Below are 24,189 nucleotides of genomic sequence, written 5' to 3' on the forward strand. Positions count from 1 at the left end.
GGTGTTGAGGGAACTTCCAGAGCTGTTGCCTGGGCTAGATGAGGCCCACAGGACCCAGCTGAAGCTCCTATGGGTGCCCACCCTGCCTCCTCGCCTTCTCCTGGCTGGGGGTCCCCTGTGAGGCATGAAGGGATGGGGGCAGGGGCCCCTGTCCAGGCCTCCGTGTCTGTCTAGGGGCTGGGCCAGAGAGAGGAAGCAGAGGTAGCAAAAGGGCCTGCCTGTAGAATCCTCCCAACCTCCGCCTTCCTTTCTCCTTGTTGGCTCAGTTAAATGTGTAAATTACTATTCCCTCCCTATAAAAATAGCTTAACTCGGCCGGGCGCGGTGGCTCAAGCCTGTAATCCCAGCACTTTGGGAGGCCGAGATGGGTGGATCACGAGGTCAGGAGATCGAGACCATCCTGGTTAACACGGTGAAACCCCATCTCTACTAAAAATACAAAAAAATTAGCCGGGCGTGGTGGCAGGCGCCTGTAGTCCCAGCTACTCGGGAGGCTGAGGCAGGAGAATGGCGTGAACCCAGGAGGCGGAGCTTGCAGTGAGCCGAGATAGTGCCACTGCACTCCAGCCTGGGCGACAGAGCGAGACTCCGCCTCAAAAAAAAAAAAAAAAAAAAAAAAATAGCCTAACTCCATTACATATATTTGAATAATAGGAGGAAATCTCAATTGAATGACTGTTAGCATGTTGGTTTCTTTCCATTTTTTCTGCCTTCTTATGTGTATGTCTTGGGCAGTTCCCATAGAGACATCACAGCGTAATAATGATTGTGCCTTCTGCTTTTTCAATTACCATATTCACCTAGTCAGTGAATGTCAGCTGCTGTACTGGGCACTAGGGAGCAATGAAAAATAAAGGATGGTTCCTGCCCTCAGGTAGCTTACTGTTCAGGAGAAATTGAACAGCAGATCCAATTATGATATAGTATGGCATGGCACTTATGGTATGGCAGATATGATATGATATGATATGATATGATATGACATGATGCATCTGCAAAGAGCTGTGCAGGATATGTTGAAGGAGCCATCCTCCCAGAATCTTGTTGGCAAGAGTGAAATCCAGGAGTGCTTCCTGGAGGAGGAAGGTGTTGGCAAAGATGAATTCAAAAGGTTTCTACTGTTCCCTGTCATGAAACCCTCCGGACCTGGTGCCTTTTTCAGTGGCAGATTTTTTTTCTCATCAGTGGTAATTAGTTTATTTAAGTTTCTACTCACCTTCTAGTTAATTTTGGCCATTTTATATTTTACTAGGAAAGCATTCATTTTCTCCAGATGTGTAAAATCTCCACTTTTAAAATTTATTATGAATTTCTTTGTGACCAAGTAAATGATTTTTCTAAGTTTTTCATAGACATATAAGAAAAATGTATATTTTCTTATTTTTATTTATTTATTTATTTATTTATTTATTTATTTATTTTGAGATGGAGTCTCGCTCTGTCACCCAGGCTGGAGTGCAGTGGTGCAGTCTCAGCTCACTGCAACCTCCACCTCCTGGGTTCAAAAGATTCTTCTGCCTCAGCCTCTGGAGTAGCTGGGATTACAGGTGTGCGCCACCACGCCCAGCTAATTTTTGTATTTTTAGTACAGAGGGGATTTTGACATGTTGGCCAGGCTGGTCTGGAACTCCTGACCTCAAGTGATCCACCCGCCTCAGCCTCCCAAAGTGCTGGGATTACAGGTGTGAGCCACCACGCCTGGCCGGAAAAATGCATATTTTCTGTTTAAGGGATATAAGGTACTATCTGCATCAAATCAAGTTTATTGATTATATTATTCAAACTTTCATTTCCTTCGTATCCTTTGCTTGGGGGCAGGGGTCTTTTACTCTAATTCTGATAGAGATGTGTTTTGTTAAACCTTCCACTCAAATTTTCTCTATAAAGCTCTTCTGGTGCTTTTCCTAGTTTTTGCTTTTTATATTTAGCTACGATGCCGTCGGGAGCATGCAGATTTCGAGTGTTCTGTTGGTACATATTGTGCTTTTCTATCATTATGCGGTGTCCCTCTTTATCCTATTACAGTGCTTAGCCTTAAATTTCGCCCTTCTGTTGTTAATATGACCACTCCTTATTTTACTGTTTTTTTTGCACTTGCTTAGCATTCTTTTATTTTCTACCATTATCATTTTTTGAAACTACTAATTTCTTGTATAAGTCACATCACTGTTTTGTTTTGTTTGAGACAGGGTCTGCCTCTGTTGCCCCAGCTGGAGTGCAGTGGTGTGATCATGGCTTCCTGCAGCCTCAACCTCCCTGACTCAGGCAATTCTCCTGCCTCAGGACCCCGAGAACCTGGGACCACAGGCCCACGTGCCACCATGCCCAGCTAATTTTTTTTTTTTTTGGTATTTTTTGTAGAGGTGGGGTTTCTTCATGTTGCCTGTCACCACTGTATTTTTGTTATTTTCATGTTTTTTTGTTTGTTTGTTGAGACAGAGATTTGCTCTGTCACTCAGGCTGGTGTGCAGTGGTGCGATCTTGGCTCACTGCAACCTCCGCCTCCCAGGTTCAAGTGATTCTCCTGCCTCAACCTCCTGATTAACTGGGATTACAGGCACACAACACCATGCCCAACTAATTTTTGTATTTTTAGTAGAGACAGGGTTTCACCACATTGGTCAGGCTGGTTTCAAACTCCTGACCTCAAGTGATCCACCTGCCTCACCCTCCCAAAGTACTGGGATTACAGGTGTGAGCCACTGCGCCCAGCCTATCACTGTGTTTTTAAACCCAAGCTGACTCTTTGTCTTTTAGTGGGAGAATTCTATCTGTTCACTTTTCATTTAACAATTGATCTACTGTATTTGATTTGATTACCTTTGGCTCATTTTACATTTATTGGTTTACCTTGCAGTTTTTTCCCTCTGATCTGGTTATTGATTTCCTTTTTCCTCCCCTGTTACACTTTCCATTTCATTATTGGCAGCTGTCTCTTCTCTGGGGTTCCTAATCAAACACATGTTCTTTAGCACATGCCTCGATGGGGATTCTTTTCTCAGCACCCTCACAGCTCACAGAACCTGTCACTCTGTAGACTCTGGTCCTTTTTCCGTTTAGGAACATCTATTTGTTGCTTGATTTGATTATTGTTTGTTTGTTTATTGAGACAGGGTCTTATTCTACTACCCAGGCTGGAGTGCTGTGGCACAATCACGGCTCACTGCAGCCTCCACCTCCTGGGTTCAAGTGATCCTCCCACCTCAGCCTCCTGAGAAGCTGGGAATCCAGGCGCACACCACCACGCCCAGCTAGCTTTTTTTGTACTTTTTGGAGAGACAAAGTTTCACCATGTTGCCCAGGCTGATCTTAAATTTCTGGGCTCAAGCGATCCGCCTGCCTCAGCCTCCCAAAGTTCTGGGATTACAGGCGTGAGTCACTGCACCTGGCCTGTTGCTTGATTATTGTTTCTTTAACTTTTCTTTCCTTTGCATGTGAGTGCTCCTGACTGGGTCCCTCGCAGTTTATCTTTGAACTTTTTATTTCAGTCTTGGTGCACTTTTGCTCAGAGGTTTGATATTTCCTTTTGACCTTCCAGGCTGCAAATTTGAATCTCAAGAGTGAATTTATTCCCCTTCAACTAATACAAGTACATATTTTAAGTTCTAAAAATCAGTCCTTTTTAAAAACTCTGCTTGATTCGAGTCTCCTTAAGAGTTTGTGTTCACGTTGTAATTGCATTCTCCAGCCCCTCTATTTTACCAATAGCCTTGAATTTATTTTACTAGGTAACATATTTACAGATTTTTTTTAAAAAATCAAAGCAATATTTTAAAGTCTATAGTAAAAATCTCACATGTACCCTGTTTCCCTGCTCTGTTCTCCATCAACTCAAAAGCCACCCCTTTCATTCATTCTTTCTTCATTCTTCCAGAGTTTCTGAGTACAAACTAGTATAACTACCTATCTGATTACTTAATTTTCTCTCTCTCTCTTAAGCGAAGGTGGTACCTTGTACACACTGTCCTGTGTGTAAAACAAGATTTAAAAAAAAAACTTTGGTTACTTTTTGTTTTGTTTATTCCTTTGACAATGTGTCTCAGAGATTGTACCTAGAGAGGTGATGCTTCTTTCCCTACAACTGCAAATTATCCATTTTACCAGTCTCCTGTTGACTGGCACGTGGAATGTTTCCTATTTTTTGCTATTACAACAATGCCATAATGAATACTCTTTTATATACTCTTTTATATATGTACAGGTAGATGTTAGAAAAATTCCAACAGTGGGATTGTGGGGTCAAAAGTTAAATAATGGATATTTGATGGGTATATCCCATGAGGCATATACCAATTTGCCCTCGCCAATACAGATGAGGGTGTCTCTTCCCCACAGCCTTGCCAACTGACTGTTGCCAAACTTTTGTTTTCTGCCAATCTGACCATAATATGTATTAACTTAAGGTACTTTAAATTTGCATTTTTCTTTCCAGTAAGAGTATCTTTTCGTATATTTAAGGGCTGTTTGTCTCCCCCACTTTTTTTTTTCTTTCTGTGAATGGTCCGTTTATATCCTTTGCCTGTTTGCGTATTGGGTTGTTAGGTTTTTTCTTATTGAGTTATAGTTGCTTTTTCTATACTAGGGAAACTGCCCTTTGTCTATTATTACATGAGTTGTAATTCCCTCCGCCACCCTGAGCTTGTCTTTTGACTCTGCTAATAACATTATTTTGTCACGCAAGTTTTCCTAAAACACGTTTATGTAGTCAAATGTATCACTTGTTTATTTTATGGCTTTTATATTTTGAGTCTTGGTTACAAAGTCTTTATATATATATGTATATATACACACGCATACAACATATTGAAGTCTTTTATATATACACACACACAGCATATTATATATAATATATACTTTAATATATACATATAGCATATTGAAGTCTTTTATATATATAAAGAGACATATATATAAAATATGTAGGTTTATATATATATATACAGCATATTGGATTTTGTTTTCTTTTTTGATTATTTTTATGACTTCATTTTAAAAAATTTAAATCTTTAATCCTTTGAGGGTTATTGTGGATGGACAGAGTGAGATGTGGACCCTCCCTTATTTATATACGTGTTTATTTATTTGTTTATCTCTTGATGGGCAGCCAGTTGTCCTGTGGCCTTTCACTGACAAGTTTGTCTTTCCCCATCACCTGTGATGGCATCTTTAGGGCATCCTGGGTCCCGGCTGTGCTGGGGTCTGGTGGCGGTGGCCAGTTTAGTGCGTCCTGGGTCCTGGCTGTGCTGGGGTCTGGTGGCGGTGGCCAGTTTAGTGCGTCCTGGGTCCCGGCTGTGCTGGGGTCTGGTGGCGGTGGCCGGTTTAGTGCGTCCTGGGTCCAGGCTGTGCTGGAGTCTGGTGACGGCAGCTGGTTTGGTGGTACTGTCTGTTCCCCCTGCGGAGCTGTCACAGAGTGAGTTTATATGTCTTTGCTCACCAGAACCAGGGTCGAGTTTATAAAATATACTCGAGTACCCCACTCGAGGTGTACACTGGAGGTGTACTTGGGGTACACCCCTCCAAGCAGGAGTACCCCACTTGGAGGGGTGGCCCTAGAGTGGAGAAGGGATGGTGGTCTCTGCCAGGGAGCCTGTGGGCGTGGGACATCCGTGATGTCAAAACACCAGCAGGAATTCTCCCTGTCTCCTTGGTGCCCTGGCCTTACGGGTAGAGACTACCTGGCCCACCTGTTTGGCCCCCTCAGCTCCTGCGCACAAGGATGCGAGAACCACCCTGCGTCCTCCCCGGGGTTCCATGATGGGCCAGCCCGCCCCAGGGTTCCCCTGGGAGCGTCCACCTTAGACACAGCCTTTCACCTGTGCCAGCCAGGTCCCACCCACCCGCTGCCCCAGCCTCTGCTTGACGCAGGCAGTAGCACGTCACAGTTGGGAGCAGAGGGGAAACAGGGCATGTTTAAGTGGCCTTATTCCCAGAATCCCAGCTCCAGAGCTGTGTCTGAAAGGGAGATGAACTACTTCATCTGTAACATGTCAGGGGCAGGGGGAGCTGGAAGGGCAAGTCTGTTTCCAGGTGAGAAATAATGAACAACTTTTTCTTCTTTTCTTTTTTGAGACAGGGTCTCGCTCTGTCACCCAGGCTGGAGTGCAGTGGTGCAATCACGGCTCCCTGGAGCCTCAACCTCCTGGGCTCAAGCAGTCCTCCCACCTCGTGCTCCCAAGTAGCCGAGAGCACAGTCTTGAGACTGACTATCATCCAATTAGAAATTATATATATATAATTAGTAGAGATGGGGTTTCGCCATGTTGGCCAGGCTGGCCTTGAACTCCTGACCTCAAGCGATCCACCTGCCTTAGCCTCCCAAAGTGTTGGGATTATAGGAGTGAGCCACCGCACCTGGCCAGCGTTTTCTTTTTAAGATGGAGAGACCAACTGGGTGCAGTGGCTCATGCCTGTAATCCCAGCACTTTGGGAGGCTGAAGTGGGAGAATTTCTTGAGCCCAGGAGTTCAAGACCAGCCTGGCCAACATAGAAGGACCCTGTCTCTACAGAAAAAAAAAAAAAAAAAAAAAAAATTAGCTGGGCGTGGTGGTGTGGGCCTGTAGTGCCAGCTACTTGGGAGGTGAGGCAGAAGAATTGCTTGAGTCCAAGAAGTCAAAGCTGCAGTGAACCATGATCATGCCACTGCCCTCCAGCCTGGGTGACAGAGCAAGACCCTGTCAAAATAAATAAATAAATAAAAAGATGGAGAGGCCTTTAGTTTGTTGAAATGAGAAAGGGACAAAGGTAGTCAGAAGGGAAGGGTTGGAGATTTGAGGTGACGCCACTTCTAAGTAAGTGGGAGGCAGCTATGGGGTCCTTCAGGCCTGGGCTGGGGAGGTTGGCTTGGACAGCAGGCCCCTGTGCCTTCCCCTGGGGGAGGGGGAAGGAATGGTAGGTGTAAACACAGATATGTTTGAGGGAGTGGGCAGAAGGTGACCACTCCTTGGTCTCATTTTCCTACCTCCCTAACCTGGCTAATCCCTACAGCCTTCGCTGGCTGGGAAGTTCCTTTATGGACCATTTCTTTTTTTTTTTTGTGGGGGATGGAGTCTCACTCTGTCGCCCAGGCTGGAGTGCAGTGGTGCGATCTTGGCTCACTGTGACCTCTGCCTCCCAGGTTCAAGCAATTCTCCTGCCTCAGCCTCCCGAGTAGCTGGGACTACAGGTGCCCGCCACCACACCCAGCTAATTTTTGTATTTTTATTAGACACGGGGTTTCACTGTGTTGGCCAGACTGGTCTGAAACTCCTGACCTCAAGTGATCCTCCTGCCTCAGCTTCCGAAAGTGCCGGGATTATAGGTGTGAGCCAACACGCTTGGCCCCTTGTGGACCATTTCTGATTCCTCCTGGCCCCAGTGGCCCTGCTGGGTCTCTGCCAGCGTTACTTAGAGCACAGGCGGTGTGAGCCCTGAGGAGGCCCCACCCCAGCTCCCACCCCGCCCTGGAGGAGCAGGCCATGCAGGCAGCCCCATGAGGTCACCCAGAGGCTGGGGACGGAGTCCAGAGCCGAGGGCACCCAATTGAAACCCCAAATCAGAAAAGCAGAAGTGCAGGCCTGCTTCTTCCCCATCCCCATGGGTGTGGGAACCCAGGGCCCGCTTGGTTCTTTCATAGAAGCAGCCCTGTGACGGGGTGGGGTTGACAGCTCTGTTCTACACATGAAGAAACTGAGGCCCAGAAATTCAAGCGGCTGCTCGGCAGGAAGCTGAAGTACAGCCTAGACAAGAGCCCAAGTCTCTGGACTCCAGCTCCACTCTTTTTCCCTTTGAATCAATGGAAGCTTCTGCCCCAAGAAAAAGGTCTCACCTAAAACCATTACGTTTGGAATCTCCCCCCACATCCTTGCAATAAGATTACACTGAGCCAGCCGGGCTGCTCATGCCTGTAGTCCCAGCATTTGGGGAGGCCAAGGCGGGCAGATCACTTGAGGTTGGGAGTCTGAGACCAGCCTGGCCAACACAATGAAACCCCGTCTCTACTAAAAATACAAAAATTAGCTGGGTATGGTGGCAGGCACCTGTAATCACAGCTACTCAGGAGGCTGAGGCAGGAGAATCACTTGAGCCTTGGAGGTAGAGATTGCAGTGAGCTGAGACTGAGCCACTGCACTCTAGCCTGGGTGACAGAGTGAGACTCCATACCAAAAAAAAAAGATTACACTGAGCCTTGACACCTCACCTGGGCTGCAGTCAAATCACCCAAGGAGCTTTAAAATTAAACACCTTTCCCAGGCCCCGGTCCAAACCACTTCCATCAGAATCAGAGGGCTGAACTAGGCACGGCTCCCCAAAGCCTACTGAGGCTTGAGGCCCAGGACCCTGTGGGGTCACCCCCGGGTCCCCTGATCCTGCCCCTGGATGTGCAGCTCTGGGCCAGGCCGGGATGGGTAAAGGGAGACCCAGTTTCTGTCCTGGAGAACATGTGATAAATAGGGGCTGGAAATTTATAGAAATTTGTAGACCTATTTTTGAATTGTATTTTCTCTATTTCCAAAGCTGTAGTAGGTAACAAGATTAAAATCATTAGGCTTTATAAATATAGTTGCAAACCCAAATTTCAGTCAAGGCATAAAAATGCTCTAAATGGCTGATACACTTTCTTACTACATGATCAGTTTTATTCTACATATAATTCTAAAGAATTAAAGCCTTCTTTACACATATGAGTAGGCTATTTTGGGTTTTATGATTTCTTAAATAACTGTAGGTGATTCACTGCTCAGTTCTAGCTATGATCACTTCAGGTGAACCTGCAGCTAAAGGATGAGGCTTACCCATTGATAGCAGAGTACTGTGGATAGGACAGCATGGTAGCCCAGCTCTGATCATGAACGATGGGATCAGAGCTAGGACTCGGTATCTCTGTCCTTCAGCTAGCCATGGTGACAGGACATGGCCCCAGCTGTGTCTCCGATATTCGAGAATTATTTGCAGGGTAGATATGCAAGAATAAATGATGTTCTTAACATCACAGCAATTGCTTAAAAGCAGTGCCTTTCATACTTCTTTTTGACTCTGACCCTCAGTCACATACACATTTTTTCATAGCAGCCCAGTATACATATTCGAAAGCTTTCTGAAATATTGTTTTACCTTATTATGTGGGAAACGTTCTGATATTTTCTGTGTTAGCTCAGTGCATTACTTTTTTTTTTTTTTTTTTTTAAGATGGAGTCTTGCTCTGTTGCCCAGGCTGGAGTGCAGTGGTGCAATCTTGGTTCACTACAACCTCCGCCTCCCTCATTCAAGCAATTCTCCTGCCTCAGCTTCCCAAGTAGCTGGGACTACAGGCACACGCCATCATGCCCAGCTAATTTTTTTGTGTTTTTAGTTGAGATGAGGTCTCACCGTGTTGGCCAGAGTGGTCTCAATCTAGTGACCTCATGATCTGCCTGCCTCGGCCTCCCCAAGTGCTGGGATTACAGGCATGAGCCACTGCCTAGCTGCATTACATTTTATTTTTTAAAAAGCTGAATAAGATCCACTATTTATTTTATAGTCACTAAAGAGTTGGGACCAACTGTTTGAAAATACTATTTTGAAGTATCCATGGGGTCTTACACTATAGCTGGAATGATAGGAGGACCCGAAAGGATGTTTTTAGGAATATGTTTTTGCGGGGAGAGTACATCCGATCCCCTTCTTTTTCCCTTAAGTATAAACTTGAAAAACTTGAGGAAATGGTAGGTGAGTAATTTATATGTATGGTTTCATGTGTATATTTGAAGTATTAATACATGAAAGCAGTGAATAATAGTATCTGGCATGTAATAGGTACTTAATATGTGTTAGTTTTCTTTCTGCAGGCATATCTTGGTTGTTTAATTGTAAACAATTAGCTTTAGCTTTTAACTTAGCTTTTAGACTTCAAAAGTTCTATTTATCTTAATTTACTTTGAGTGATTAATTTTAGTTATTGAAAGACAGTTGATCAGATGAAATTTGTATCTTTGATTGACATAAATAATGCAGTCTTTTTATGTTTTTGGTCAGGTACTGGTAGTTAACTCTCAAGGGGAAATTTCACGGTTGAGCATCAAAAAGGAAGTGGTCATGAAAGGAAATATCAAGAATTATCTTAAATTGGGTCAAGAAGGGAAGTATCGCGTCTACCACAATCAATACTCCACCAATTCATTTGCTTTGAATAAGCACCAGCACAGAGAAGATCATGATAAGAGAAGGCATCTTGCACATAAATTCTGTCTGACTCCAGCAGGAGAGTTCAAATGGAACGGTTCTGTCCATGGGTCCAAAGTTCTTACTATATCTACTCTGAGACTGACTATCACCCAATTAGAAAACAACATCCCTTCATCCTTTCTTCATCCCAATTGGGCATCACATAGGTAAAGGAAACTAAGGTTAATTTATTGCTGTAGATATACTAAATGTTTATAAAATGATTGTTGTAGATGTGCACTTGAAAACGTCATTACCAATGAGTTGAATGAAGTCAATGTGGTCAGCAGACAGAATGTTAGAGGCATGAGTGTACTTCTAACTTACTGAACCAACACCACTATTTGGAGGATTAGGAGTCAGAGTCTTTATCCCTGGAATCAGATGGAGGCCAAAGTTACAACTATTGTGCTTTTAATTTAAGGTCAATGTAGTGAAATAATTTCTTTCATTTCTTCTGAAATATAGGGCAAATTGGATCAAGGCAGTTCAGATGTGTAGCAAACCCAGAGAATTTGCACTGGTTTTAGCCATTTTGGAGTGTGCAGTTAAACCAGTTGTGATGCTACCAATATGGCAAGAATCTTTAGGACATACCAGGTAAGTGAATTCTAAGCCTTGTAAATGATGAATATTGGACTCCCTTTTGAAATACTAGCCTATTAATAATGAAAGCTAATGTATTTAAGAGGCCATATTAAAGACTTTACTTTTGGCCTCATTTTCTTCCTATATAAGTTGTAAAACATGAATGAATATTATTAGTTCTTTCTTTTTTTTTGAGACAGAGTCTTGCACTGTTGCCCGGGCTGGTGTGCAGTGGCACAATCTCAGCTCACTGCAACCTCCACCTCTTGAGTTCAAATGATTCTCCTGCCTCAGCCTCTGAAGTAGCTAGGATTATAGGTGCCTGCCACTACGTCCAGCTAATTTTTTGTCTGTCACCTAGGCTGGAGTGCAGTGGTACCATCACAGCTCACTGCAGTCCTGACCTCCCTGGGCTAAGGTTGTCCTCTTACCTCAGCCTCCCAAATAGTTGGGACTACAGACGCATTCCACTATGCCTAGCTAATTTTTGTATTTTTTGTAGACACAGGGTCTCATTATGTTTCCCAGGCTGTTCTCGAACTCTAGGCTCGAGCGACCTGCCTGCCTCAGCCTACCAAAGTGTTGGGATTATAGTCATGATACATTTCCGATAACAGAGCAATTAGTGCAATGGTTGCTATAACATTTTAGAGAATGGTTTGACAAAAACAAAGTTAAAAATGCAATTTGACTCCTTCCTGATACTGTAGAGAAACTTTTACCCTGTGTACATGAGAAGACATTGTAGCAGAGTGTTCCTTATAATATTATTTCATATGGTGAAATTTGGAAATAATTCCTAAGTACTCATAATCAGGCATGTTTAAATTGTGTTATTTCATAATGGACTGTTACATAGCAGTCAGAAACACACTAGAGCAACAAGTGTCGAGATTGAATCTCATAAGTTTACAATAGAATGAAAACATTTGGAGAGGGTGGGAGGGGCACAACGGTTGAAAAATTACCTATTGCGTACAGTGTTTACTATACTGATAATGAGTAACTAGAAACCCAGTTCCCCCCAGTGCACATAGACTCCTTGAATCTAAAATAAAATAAAAATTTTAAAAAAGAGAAAAGAGTTCCATCACTAAAAACACATAAGGAAAAATGTATATACTACATACATGTGTGTAGAGTTTAAAAGCATGTGTGATGATACAATGTTACAGTATTGTTTAGGGATATAGATATTTGTAAAATTTTAAAGAAATGCAAGGGCTATATGCTTGAAATGTAAGAAGTATACTTCTAAATAAATAAGTGCTCAAATGTAAATCATAATGAAAACCAGAAAACATTTTGATATGGATGTTCATGAAAGTACTACACATATTGAAATTTGTGAGATGCAATTAGACTTCCTAGGAGAAGTTGCTAGCCGTTAATGCTTATGTTAGAAAAGAAAAACTGAAAATTAATTAGCTAGGGGTACATCTCAAGGAACCAACCTAAAGAAAGAAAATATTAAAGATGAGCAAACGTGATGAAATAGAAAAGAAACATACCTTAGATCCCATTATGTTTTACAAGGCTCTGATAAGATTATCAATGGGGGAAAAATAATACAGCACAAATAACCAATATCAAGAATAAAAAAAAGAGGGTTACTAACCAATATTTCTTATTCTTTTTTACTAGAACTTGGAATTTTAAAGCCTTCACAGGGTCCACTAATATAGTATTCGGGTTTCCTACATCCACAAAGAAAGGGGTCCACCTAGAAGGAGTGGACCAAGATGGTGGAATAGAAGTCCCCACCTGATCGTGCCCCACCTTGCATCCCCACCGCTACAGAAAGGGGCCCACCAAGCTCCCTTTGGGTGGGGGAAGGGTTGGGAAGGACGCCACAGTGATCTCAGTCCTTAGTAGGGCAGAAGCCACACTCTTAGGCAGGAGAAGGGTTTCTGGTTGTTTATCACTGCACCTGTCATTAAGGTGATGGCAGGACCAGATGAGTTCATAAGGTTTTTCTTAAGTTTCGGGAACCAGATAGTTCTTTCTAAACTTTTCTACCAGAATAGAAAAAGGAGGAAATTTTACAGATTATTGTTTCTGTTAGTGTGAAGCTGTTAGAAAACTTGATAAATAGAAATAGACAAATAGAAAATTATGGCCCTGTCTCCTTTATTAATATTTATTATAATAATTAATAGCAAATAGGTATGTCTATAAGAAATCTCAAAACATTGGTATGCAGATATATTCAGGAGTAAATTTAAAGAATAAAAAATCATGCTAAATTGGCTTCACCTTAGACACTAATCTCCAGGAGATTACTAATACCCTACTATTTTAAGAAGTCAAAGAAAGGCTGGAGCTGGTGGCTCATGCCTGTAATCCCAGCACTTTGGGTGGCCAAGGTGAGTGGATCACTTGAGCCCAGGAGTTTAAGACCAGCTTGGCCAACATGGTGAAACCCCATCTCTACTAAAAATACAAAAATCAGTGGGGCACAGTGGTGCATGCCTGTAGTCCCAGCTACTAGGATGCTGAGACAGGAGAATCGCTTGAACCTGGGAGGCAGAGGTTGCAATGAGCTGAGATCGCACCACTGCACTCCAGTCCGGGCAGCAGAGCAAGACACTGTCTCAAAAAGCAAAAAGTCAAAGAAAGGAAACCTTTTGATCATCTCATTAGATGCCAAGAAGGTATTTTTGTCTAAGTTCATTATGATTTATTGTTTTTTTTTTTTAATTTTGAATTTTTTTTGGCTGGGCGTGGTGGCTCATGCCTATAATCCCAGCACTTTGGGAGGCCGAGGTGGGTGGATCACCTGAGGTTAGGAGTTTGAGACCCACCTGGCCAACATGGCGAAATCCCATCTCTACTAAAAATACAAAACTTAGCCGGATATGGTGGCACACGCCTATAGTCCCAGCTACTTCGGAGGCTGAGGCAGGAGAATCACTTGAACCTGGGAGGCAGAGGTTGCAGTGAGCCGAGATCATGTCACTGCACTCCAGCCTGGGCGATAGAGTGAGACTCTGTCTCAAAACAAAACAAAACAAAAAATGACTACTAGGAAATTTCTATTTAGATAGCTTGCAATCTATTTCTGGTGGACAGCCCTCTCCAGGAAGTCTCAGCCCTTCAGAGGGAAGGGGGACAGTTCCCCTTTGGGTAAAGCTATTTCATAGTGCTGAAAACATGATGATCCCCCTTCTAGTATACAGACGTGGATTCAGTAGATGCTTGATAATTTAATTCTTATTTGGTACTATTATTGACAAAGGAAAACGATAAAGGAAATATTTTTCTCTTCCCCCATCTTCTAGCTTTCTCCCTTTGTCTCATAACCATGTCCACCAACGAGAATGCTAATACACCAGCTGCCCGTCTTCACAGATTCAAGAACAAGGGAAAAGACAGTACAGTGAGTACCTTCTGTTGCTTTCCTGTGGTGGTGTTTAAATGGGAGGACATTTGGAAAGGGGTGAAAACTTAGGGATCTTTTTAAAAATACCCTCACTTAGCAACAAAAACTGATGTGATAGGTGAAACAGCATGTTATCTTTTCTCAAGGAAATGAGGCGTCGCAGAATAGAGGTCAATGTGGAGCTGAGGAAAGCTAAGAAGGATGACCAGATGCTGAAGAGGAGAAACGTAAGCTCATTTCCTGATGATGCTACTTCTCCGCTGCAGGAAAACCGCAACAACCGGGTAAAAAATGTATTTTAGTGCATGAGTTACATGAAATCCAGAAAATCAGTAGGAACTTTTCTTAGAAATTCAAGTAAACTTAACATTTCTAGTCTTATGGTTTTAACTATCTGTGAAGATCTTTTTCTCTGTTCACAATTAGTAATTGTCTTCTTTCCTGCTTTCCATAATCCACTGAAGCTTATTTAGGATCTTCCTTTAGCTCTGACCTTCCTTCAGACTTCCCTGCATTTCTAGCTGCTAGCTGGGTACCTTGACCTGTCCAGTGTGTCCAGAGCCAACGAGTTTCTGGTTTATTTCTTGTTTCTTTTTCCTACATGGAGTCTTGCTCTGTTGCCCAGGCTGGAGTGCAGTGGCACAATCCCGGCTCACTGTAGCCTCTGCCTCCTAGTTTCAAGCAATTCTCCTGCCTCAGCCTCCCAAGTAGCTGGGATTACAGGTACACACCACCACGCCTGGCTAATTTTTGTATTTTTAGTGGAGACAGGGTTTCACCATGTTGGCCAGGCTGGTCTTGAACTCCTGACCTTGTTATTCGCCCACCTGGGCCTCCTGAAGTGCTGAAATTACAGGTGTGAGCCACCACGTCCAGCCCATTTCTGGTTTATTTCTGTTATTTTTGTTAGTCTCTATTTTTTTTTTTTTTTTTGTATTTGTCACCAGCTTTGTTCAGGACTTTCCTCCTGAAATATTTACAGTAGCCTCCTAATTTATCATTTCCTTCTTTCTGTGCCCTCTCTCTAAAAATAAAAATCCATACTCTTACCAGGCACGGTGGCTCATACCTGTAATCCCAGCATTTTGGGAGGCCAAGGTGGGTGGATCATCTGAGGTTAGGAGTTTGAGACCAGCCTGGCCAACGTGGTGAAACCCCGTCTTTACTAAAGATACAAAACAATTAGCTGGGCGTGGTGGTGGGCACCTGTAATCCCAGCTGCTTGGGAAGCTGAGGCAAGAGAATCGCTTGAACCTGGGAGGTGGAGGTTGCAGTGAGCCAAGATTGCACCACTGTACTCCAGCCTGGGCAACAAGTGCAAAACTCTGTCTAAATAATCATCATCATCCTCCTCATCATCCTCATCATCATCATCCATACTCCATGAAGGCCTTCCACAAATCTTCCACTTCGATTTTCAAATTTATCTTTCATCTTCCAAAGATAACTGGGCACTTTCCTACTTCTTTTTCTCACAATATGCTCAATATGCTTCCTTTTCTTTTTTTTTTTCTTTTTTGTTGAGACAAAGCCTGACTCTGTCATTGAGGCTGGAGCGCAATGGTGCCATCTTGGCTCACTGTAACCTCTGCCTCCTGGATTCAAGTAATACTCGTGCCTCAACCTCCCGATTAGCTGGGATTATAGGCACGCACCACCATGCCCAACTAATTTTCTATTTTTTTCAGTAGAGATGGGGTTTCGCCATGTTGGCCAGGCTAGTGTCGAGCTCCTGACCTCAGGTGATCTGCCCACCTCGGCCTCCCAAAATGCTGGGATTACAGGCGTGAACCACTGCGTGCAGCCACATTATGCTTCCTTTAGCCCTTTAGCACTCCACATTTATCTTTTTTTTTTTTTTTTTTTTTATTGAATACTACCTATGTTCTATTTCTAGGATACTAACACTAATAGAGGTGAGTAATGCTCAAAGCTCATCTTCTCCTTATAGCACTCCTTAGCCTAGCAGGAAAGACACTCCTTTCCCAGGATTCTCTAGCACCTTGGTTCTGTACCCAAAATGGGGAGTAAATGCTGTGTAGCCCATCTGTTTACCACTTGTTTGACGCTGTTTGTCTGCTTGTCACATTTCCTCTGTGAGGCGTCAAGCTCCTGGAGAGACAGGGGTACTGTCTTTTTAAATTATGGGTAGCACTGGTTCTCAAACCACCTTTCTACTGTGATTCACAACATAAAACAGTTTTTTATAGAGTGCAGGGGATGGGTCTTGCTCTGCTGCCCAGGCTGGAGTGCAGTGATGTGATCTCAGCTCACTGCAGCCTCCGCCTCCTGGATTCAAGCGATTCTCCTGCCACCCCCTCCCGAGTAGCTGGGATTACAGGGGCCCGCCACCACGCCTGGCTAATTTTTGCATTTGTAGTAGAGATGGGGATTCACCATGTTTCCCAGTCTGGTCTCGAACGCCTGACCTCAGGTGATCTACCGCCTCGGCCTCCCAAAGTGCTGGGATTACAGGCATGAGTCACTGAGCCTGGTCGCACATAACACATTTATATTTGCAACGACACTCAACCGTGGGCATACATAGATTATAAGATTAGATACGAAAATCCTCAGAATGTTGCTTATAACTTCGTGTCTTTCTCTCTCAAAGGATATCTGAATGCAAGTGATTAAGATTAATGTAGGAATAATCTTCAGTCTGCTCTGATTTTTTTTTTTTTTTGAGACAAGGTCTTGCATGGTGACAGGCGCACACCACCATGCCTGGATAATTTTTTTTTTTTTTAATTTTTGTAGTGTGGGGAGGTCTCATTATGTTGCTCAGGCTGGTCTCGAACTCCTGAGCTCAACCCATCCTCCCTCCTGAGCCTCCCAAAGTGCTAGGATTACAGGTGTGAGCCACTGTGCCTGGCCTTCTAGTTCATTTTTTAAATTTTTCAAAGCTGCATTTTTTAGCAACAAAACACTTGGATATTCCATAACTTGAGACTCCAGTGAGTCCTGACACTGAGTTTGGAAACTGTTCTACATATAAAATAATGAATATTTAACAGGCAAAATTAAATGTAGGGCTAAATTTTTAGTAGCTGGCTATAAGCCGAACAATGTTTACACTTGCCTTCACAGTGGTAAGTGTGGATTTTATTGTTTGTATTTAATCTTAATGATAAGGTGCAAAATTTCATTTTTCTTCTAGGGCACTGTAAATTGGTCTGTTGATGACATTGTCAAAGGCGTAAATAGCAACAATGTGGAAAATCAACTCCAAGCTACTCAAGCTGCCAGGTAAGTCTGTCTGCGATAGCATGGGTAACCTAATAAATTCGTGTTTTTAGATTTTTGGGGGGGTAGGCAGGAATAGACAGACAGATAGTGTAAGGAAAGATTAGGTTAGCCAGCCATAAGCCAAATAGTTTCTTATTTATTAATTTTTTTGAGAGGGGAGCCTTGCTGTTTTGCCCAGGCTGGTCCCAAATGCCTGGGTTCAAGCAATTCTCTCACCTCAGCCTCCTGAAGTGCTGGGATTACAGGTGTGTGCCATTGCACCCGCCCATAAAGTTTTTATCAAAGTAATGTTTGAAGTCACTGGCAGGGAAAGGAAGAAATAAATAGTAAGTGGGATTGAGACATCCATTTAGAATGATAGATCCATTTAGGAGATAAGTATAATTTGACCTTTGCCTCCTGTCATACACAGTTATGATATAATAGAAAGGATTAATAATTTCTATAGCTTGACAGAACAAATTTCAATGGTAAATGATTAAAAAGTTCTAGGCTGGGCGCGGTGACTCCTGCCTATAATCCCAGCACTTTGGGAGGCCAAAGGGTGGGTTACTTGAGCCCAGGAGTTTGAGACCAGCCTGGGCAACCTGGTGAGACCCCGTCTCTATGAAAAATAAAAAAATTTACCCGGGTGTGGTGGTACATACTTGTAGCCCAGCTACTAAGGAGGCTGAGGTGGGAGGATCACTTGAGCCCAGGAGGTCGAGGCTGCAGTGAGCTGTGATTGTGGCACTGCACTCTAGCCTGGGTGGAGTGAGATCCTGCCTCAAAAAAACAAAAAGTGCTTAACCACAACTATCAGGGAGAACAAATTCAATTACTAATGAGAGTATAACTCTGTCAGATTGTCAAAAGTTGTTTTAAAAAGTGACAAGATCTGTAGAAGATTTCTGCAGGGCTGCAGAGGAGGGTAATCAACATTAATTTTTGGAAAAATGATAGTTAATTATACCACATACATAGTACTGTACAAGTAATCTGTTCAACTTCTCTCAGGTTCCAGAACGTCTCCACATTTAGTGATTTACTTAAAAGGTTGTCTGAAGTTCTAAACTGTTGAATTGCATTTTAAATTGGTTTTTACACAAACTCCTTTTGTTAACCACTTTCAACTTTTATTTCTCTTTTTGTTCCCCTTTAGGAAACTACTTTCTAGAGAAAAACAGCCCCCCATAGACAACATAATCCGGGCTGGTTTGATTCCAAAATTTGTGTACTTCTTGGGCAGAACTGATTGTAGTCCCATTCAGTTTGAGTCTGCTTGGGCACTTACTAACATTGCTTCTGGGACATCAGAACAGACCAAGGCTGTGGTAGATGGAGGTGCCATCCCAGCATTCATCTCTCTGTTGGCATCTCCCCGTGCTCACATCAGTGAACAAGCCGTTTGGGCCCTAGGAAACATTTCAGGTACTTGGACTTGAAGTTCTTTTGACTGAATGTATCTAAGCGTAATGAGTTGGAAGAAAGGCCTTGTTATAAGTAATAACGACTTCGTCAAGTTTTGAGCTTGCTTTCAAGCCGTTATTAGGAATGAAAGTGTTGTCTTTACAAAGGCAGCAGAGGGGCATCTAAGTACGTTTGGGAGTTTTTGCTGGTGCATTCAGTCACTGAACGTTGATGGTTTTGGACAAGGTAATAAAATTAATCTTGCCTTTTTTTTTCAGGTGACGGCTCAGTGTTCCGAGACTTGGTTATTAAGTATGGTGCAGTTGACCCACTGTTGGCTCTCCTTGCGGTTCCTGATATGTCATCTTTAGCAGTAAGTTACTAACATGAATAAAGTTACTCACTTCTTCATTCTAATTTCCCCCATCTTCTCAAAAGACAGAACCTCTCATTGCCTATTTTTTTCCCCTAGCGTGGCTCCTTACGTAATCTTACCTGGACACTTTGAAATCTTTGCCGCAACAAGAATCCTGCACCCCCGATAGATGCTGTTGAGCAGATTCTTCCTACCTTAGTTCGGCTCCTGCATCATGATGATCTAGAAGTATTAGCAGATACCTGCTGGGCTATTTCCTACCTTACTGACGGTCCGAATGAACGAATTGACATGGTCGTGAAAACAGGAGTTGTGCCCCAACTTGTGAAGTTTCTAGGAGCTTCTGAATTGCCAATTGTGGTAAATTATTTACTTGTAGATTAGGACGTAAGTATAAGAAGTATGGTCAGGGATGGGCGCGGTGGCTCATGCCTGTATAATCCCGTATAATCCCAGCACTTTGGGAGACCGAGGCGAGTGGATCAGCTGAGGTCAGGAGTTCGAGACCAGCCTGGCCAACATGGTGAAACCCCATCTCTACTAAAAATACAAAGAAATTAACTGGACATGGTGGCATGCACTTTAATCCCAAGGCAGGAGAATTGCTTCAACCCGGGAGGCGGAGGCTGCAGTGAGCCGAGATTATGCCATTGCACTCCAGCCTGGGTACAGAATTTCTGAAGTGCTGAGAAAAAAATAAGGTAACCAGCATCAACAATTTTTCCTTTTCAGACTCCTACCTTAAGAGCCATAGGGAATATTGTCACTGGTACAGATGAACAGACTCAGGTTGTGACTGATGCAGGAGCACTCGCTGTCTTTCCCAGCCTGCTCACCAACCCCAAAACTAACATTCAGAAGGAAGCTACATGGACAATGTCAAACATCACAGCTGGCCGTCAGGACCAGATACAGCAAGTTGTGAATCATGGATTAGTCCCGTTCCTTGTCAGTGTTCTCTCTAAGGTAACGAAGTCTTAGGATTTAATCAAGTCATTTTTTAGTATTTATAGAAAGCTGTGCTCCATAAGCTTCTTCATGTGCAAGAATCTTGGGTTCTACTTGGAGTCCTTTGCTGAAAAATACCCAGGAACCCCTTTCACTTAAGATTGTATAGAACCTTGGTCCTTTCAGTCATTGTTTTTGTGAAAAAGTACTCTTGGAATCTTATTTGTGCAACTGTTCTGAAATAAAACCATTTCCTTATGTTGAATAGGCAGATTTTAAGACCCAAAAGGAGGCTGTATGGGCCGTGACCAACTATACTAGTGGTAGAACAGTTGAGCAGATTGTGTACCTCGTTCACTGTGGCATAATAGAACCATTGGTGAACCCCTTAACTGCAAAAGATACCAAGATTATTCTGGTTATCCTGGATGCCATTTCAAATATCTTTCAGGTAAGTCCTATCAAGGTGGCTTTGTTTGAATTTGAACTTGATAAAAATCAGTTTACTATTTAGACCTGGGGGAGGGCAGCTGTTGTAAGTTTACTCACTAGTAAGCCAAAGATTCAGAAAGCCTGTTTAGGTGGGCCACACCTTTGATTAAAAATGTGGCAGGCATTATCAAAGATATAAAAGAGATGACAAGTGGATGATGGGACCTGAATCGAAGTCGGGTGCTTATGTGAACTCATCACACCTGTTCACTTGGTTGATTTAATGTCCCAATTTTCTCCTGAATTCTGGTGAAATTAAATTTCAATGACTTGGTGCAGTGGCTCATGCCTGTAATCCCAGCACTTTGGGAGGCCAAGGAGGGTGGATCACCTGAGGTCAGGAGTTCGAGACCAGCCTGGCCAACATGGCGAAACCCTGTCTCTACTAAAGATACAAAAATTAGCCAGGCGTGATGGCGGGTGCCTATAATTCCAGCTACTCGGGAGGCTGAGGCAGGAGAATTGCTTAAACCCTGGGCGGGGGGTGGAGGTTGCAGTGAGCCAAGATTGCATCACTTCACCCCAGTCTGGGCGAAAGAGTGAACCTGTCTCAAAAAAAAAAAAATTCTGAATGACTTAATTATATTTTTCTTCTGGTTCCACCCCTAATTGATCCAAGCATACCAGCATATGGCACTTTGTCATAGTGATTGGTGGTAGGTAAGCCCTTCTCATCAACTTTGGATTCTAGAGATTTTTACATATAGATATTGAGCCTATAGGCTGGGCATGCTGGCTCATGCCTGTAATCCCAGCACTTTGGGAGGCCGAGGCAGGTGGATCATGAGGTCAGGAGTTCAGGACCAGCCTGGCCCACATAGTGAGACCCCGTCTCTACTAAAAATACAAAAAATGAGCCAGATGTGGTGGCGGGCGCCTGTCATTCCAGCTGCTCAGGATCTGAGGCAGGAGAATCGCTTGAACCTGGGAGGCAGAAGTTGCAGTGAGCCAAGATTGTGCCATTGCACTCCAACCTGGGCAACAAGAGTGAAACTCTGTCTCCGGAAAAAAAAAAAAAAAAAAAAAATTGAGCCTACAATAATGGATGCTGGCATATCTGTCACTGCGTATAAATAATTTGTCAATATGTGGCCAGTATTTCCTCTTCCCCTCATCTAATCCCCTAAGTTATTTTCAAGTAAATCTGCTATTTCATCTATAGATATTTATATGTCTCTTAAAAGTTGAAAATTTAAAGAAAAACTAACCTACATACCATTCCATATGCCCAATAAATCCTTAATACCAACACACATTCTGGTCGGAGACATTTAGTTTAGCACTCCATACGCCATCTTTGCCCTTAGACATCTTGACTACACCTTGTGATGATAAAGGACTTTTTACAGAACAATAAGCCCCTGTTCCCATAGCAGACCAGTTGAACTGGAACGTAGTGTGTTTTAAAAGTTGTCCATGTGATTTTGATACATAGAAAAGGTTGAGAGCTCTGGATAGTAAGATCTTTGGTTCCAGTTGAAGTAGTGCTAAAAGCAGGTATAGATCCAATCACATTGAGTTTCAACAAAATATAAAATGGACATAAAACTATGACATGCTTGATGAAGGAACTGTTAAGGTGCTTATTTCTGCCTGACATATCAATATTAAAAATTTTCAATGTTTTCTTCATTAAAACATTCAGAGTATACACCAGTAAACTTGGAATTTTTTTTTTAGGCTGCTGAGAAACTAGGTGAAACTGAGAAACTTAGTATAATGATTGAAGAACGTGGCGGCTTAGACAAAATTGAAGCTCTGCAAAACCATGAAAATGAGTCTGTGTATAAGGTTTCGTTAAGCTTAATTGAGAAGCATTTCTCTGTAGAGGTGAGTAATGGATGGTAATATTAATAATAACTTGGAAACATGTAAAGTCAAGCCCTTTTTTCCCTCATAATTTTAAAAATGAGCCTCATATCTTTGTTAAATATAGTAAAATACCAGTGTACATAGGATGTAATGTATTTATTTGCCCCTCTGATGTTTGGCTTGATAGTAATAAAATCTTTTTATTTTTTATTTTTTGGTTTCTATAAATTATTTTATTAGAATGTCAGACTCAAAAGGAACTACCAGTAACATGCCAGAAAATGCTATATATGATTTATGCTTGACCCATGACCCCTGCTGTCACTGGATCCAGAGTGTGAACAAGGGAGAAGGAAGTGGAGGTGGACGGGGACAGCACTAGCCCTGGCTGGCCAGACGTCGGGCCCACAGACCTGGTCCCCATAACCACCAGGATCCCTACGATGTACACATTCCTAATTCAGGCTCAACTCTACCCAAGAGTAAATGCCTCAGGACTCAGTCTGAATCACTGTCCGTCTCGGCTTCTGTCACATCCACACTGAATTTGTACTCCTGGTCACATCCCATGTAAGTGTCACTCATGAAATACAGAGTGTAGTTGTGGGCAACTACACTTCAGTGGCTGGGGCCACAAAGTCCAGCTTCACCTTGGCCTTCTGCTGCAGCGTCAGCCTCTTGATGGAGATGAGGCTACTGGACGTGGCGTCTCCAGTCACCACCCACCAGCCCTCTTCACGTTTCTGTGGGAAGAGAGGTACAATGACAGGGCCTGTGACTTCCTCCTCTCGCTGCAGCTGCACCAGCACCACCACTGGCCTGCCACTGCGGATGCTGTCCTTATCTACCACCTCATAAGATAGTTCGATATTAGGTAGTGGTTACAAAAGCGAGCCACATCTGTAATCTGTAGTCAGTCAGCTGAAGCAATGCATTCCATTCTTCATCCTCCATCTCCATGATGTCGAAAACACTCTCCACTCCCTTGTCTGTGCAACGTTTGATATGCTCAGAGGTGAAGTGTGGCAGCTGCTTCAGGTATGAGTCCTGGGACCACATGGCTTGAGTGACCCTCTGGGCCGGTTCCATAGCTGCCACAGCAGGGCTGAGCCACCCATTGCGGGAGAGGACATCCACGCAGGCCTGGATAAGCCGGATTGCCTTACTAAGGATTTCCTCCGGATCTGACTGCAACTCAGCACTCAGCTGCACGTGGGACAGGCGAACCTGCAGGAGCAGGTTGGCCTTGATGTGTGGATCATTGAACTTAGGGTTATTCAGCTTGTGGGGGACCTTCTGAGCCAATGGCCTCAGGAAGTTGTCTTCATGGTGCCGGATGGGAATGTTCTCGTACCCTGCTGCATTGGAGATGATCTCAATAAGCCCTCGAACCTTGGTCTTGGCATTGAGGTGAGATTTTAAAAGTCACCAAGTTAGTTTCAAATGGACAGCCTTGAGCATCTTAGACTATCTGGAGGGTAAGTTAGTGGGTGTCACTGTAGAAGGTGATAGAGAAGTAGGCCAAACCCACCACCATGCTCTGGGCCTAATACAGTCTTTTCCTATTGAAAAGTGACAGTTGGGGAAGAAAAAAATCTCGGCCTGTTTCTGTTACTGTAGTAGCATTCCTTATCCCCGGTCCCCGCAACTCCCCAGGCACTCATGAATTGGCAAAGTTTCAGAGACCCTCCCTCCCCTATGTCAAATGCTAGAATATCATACAGGATTAAAGGTATAATATGCAGGCCAGGCGCGGTGGCTCAAGCCTGTAATC

The 24,189-nt window shown here is 43.3% G+C and overlaps 1 protein-coding gene and 1 pseudogene across 1 annotated transcript in view; one reads left to right on the plus strand and one right to left on the minus strand.

Moving 5' to 3' along the window:
• LOC103243189 (importin subunit alpha-1-like) overlaps positions 1 to 22,786 on the plus strand; it is a 28,545-nt gene extending 5,759 nt beyond the window's left edge. Inside the window, 12 exon segments of the mRNA XM_073005120.1 lie at positions 9,991 to 10,346; positions 10,648 to 10,779; positions 14,049 to 14,146; positions 14,296 to 14,433; positions 17,310 to 17,398; positions 18,540 to 18,808; positions 19,066 to 19,160; positions 19,260 to 19,523; positions 19,896 to 20,129; positions 20,380 to 20,562; positions 22,284 to 22,433; positions 22,656 to 22,786. Coding sequence (XP_072861221.1) covers positions 14,072 to 14,146; positions 14,296 to 14,433; positions 17,310 to 17,398; positions 18,540 to 18,808; positions 19,066 to 19,160; positions 19,260 to 19,523; positions 19,896 to 20,129; positions 20,380 to 20,562; positions 22,284 to 22,433; positions 22,656 to 22,685 — 1,527 coding nt within the window. The 5' untranslated portion in view covers positions 9,991 to 10,346; positions 10,648 to 10,779; positions 14,049 to 14,071 and the 3' untranslated portion in view covers positions 22,686 to 22,786.
• Positions 22,787 to 22,913: 127 nt separating this feature from the next.
• LOC140708723 (U5 small nuclear ribonucleoprotein 200 kDa helicase pseudogene) lies at positions 22,914 to 23,828 on the minus strand (annotated as a pseudogene).
• Between the last annotated feature and the right edge of the window lie 361 nt (positions 23,829 to 24,189).

This window comes from Chlorocebus sabaeus, chromosome 16, assembly GCF_047675955.1.
Source record: "Chlorocebus sabaeus isolate Y175 chromosome 16, mChlSab1.0.hap1, whole genome shotgun sequence".
Lineage (NCBI taxonomy): Eukaryota > Metazoa > Chordata > Mammalia > Primates > Cercopithecidae > Chlorocebus > Chlorocebus sabaeus.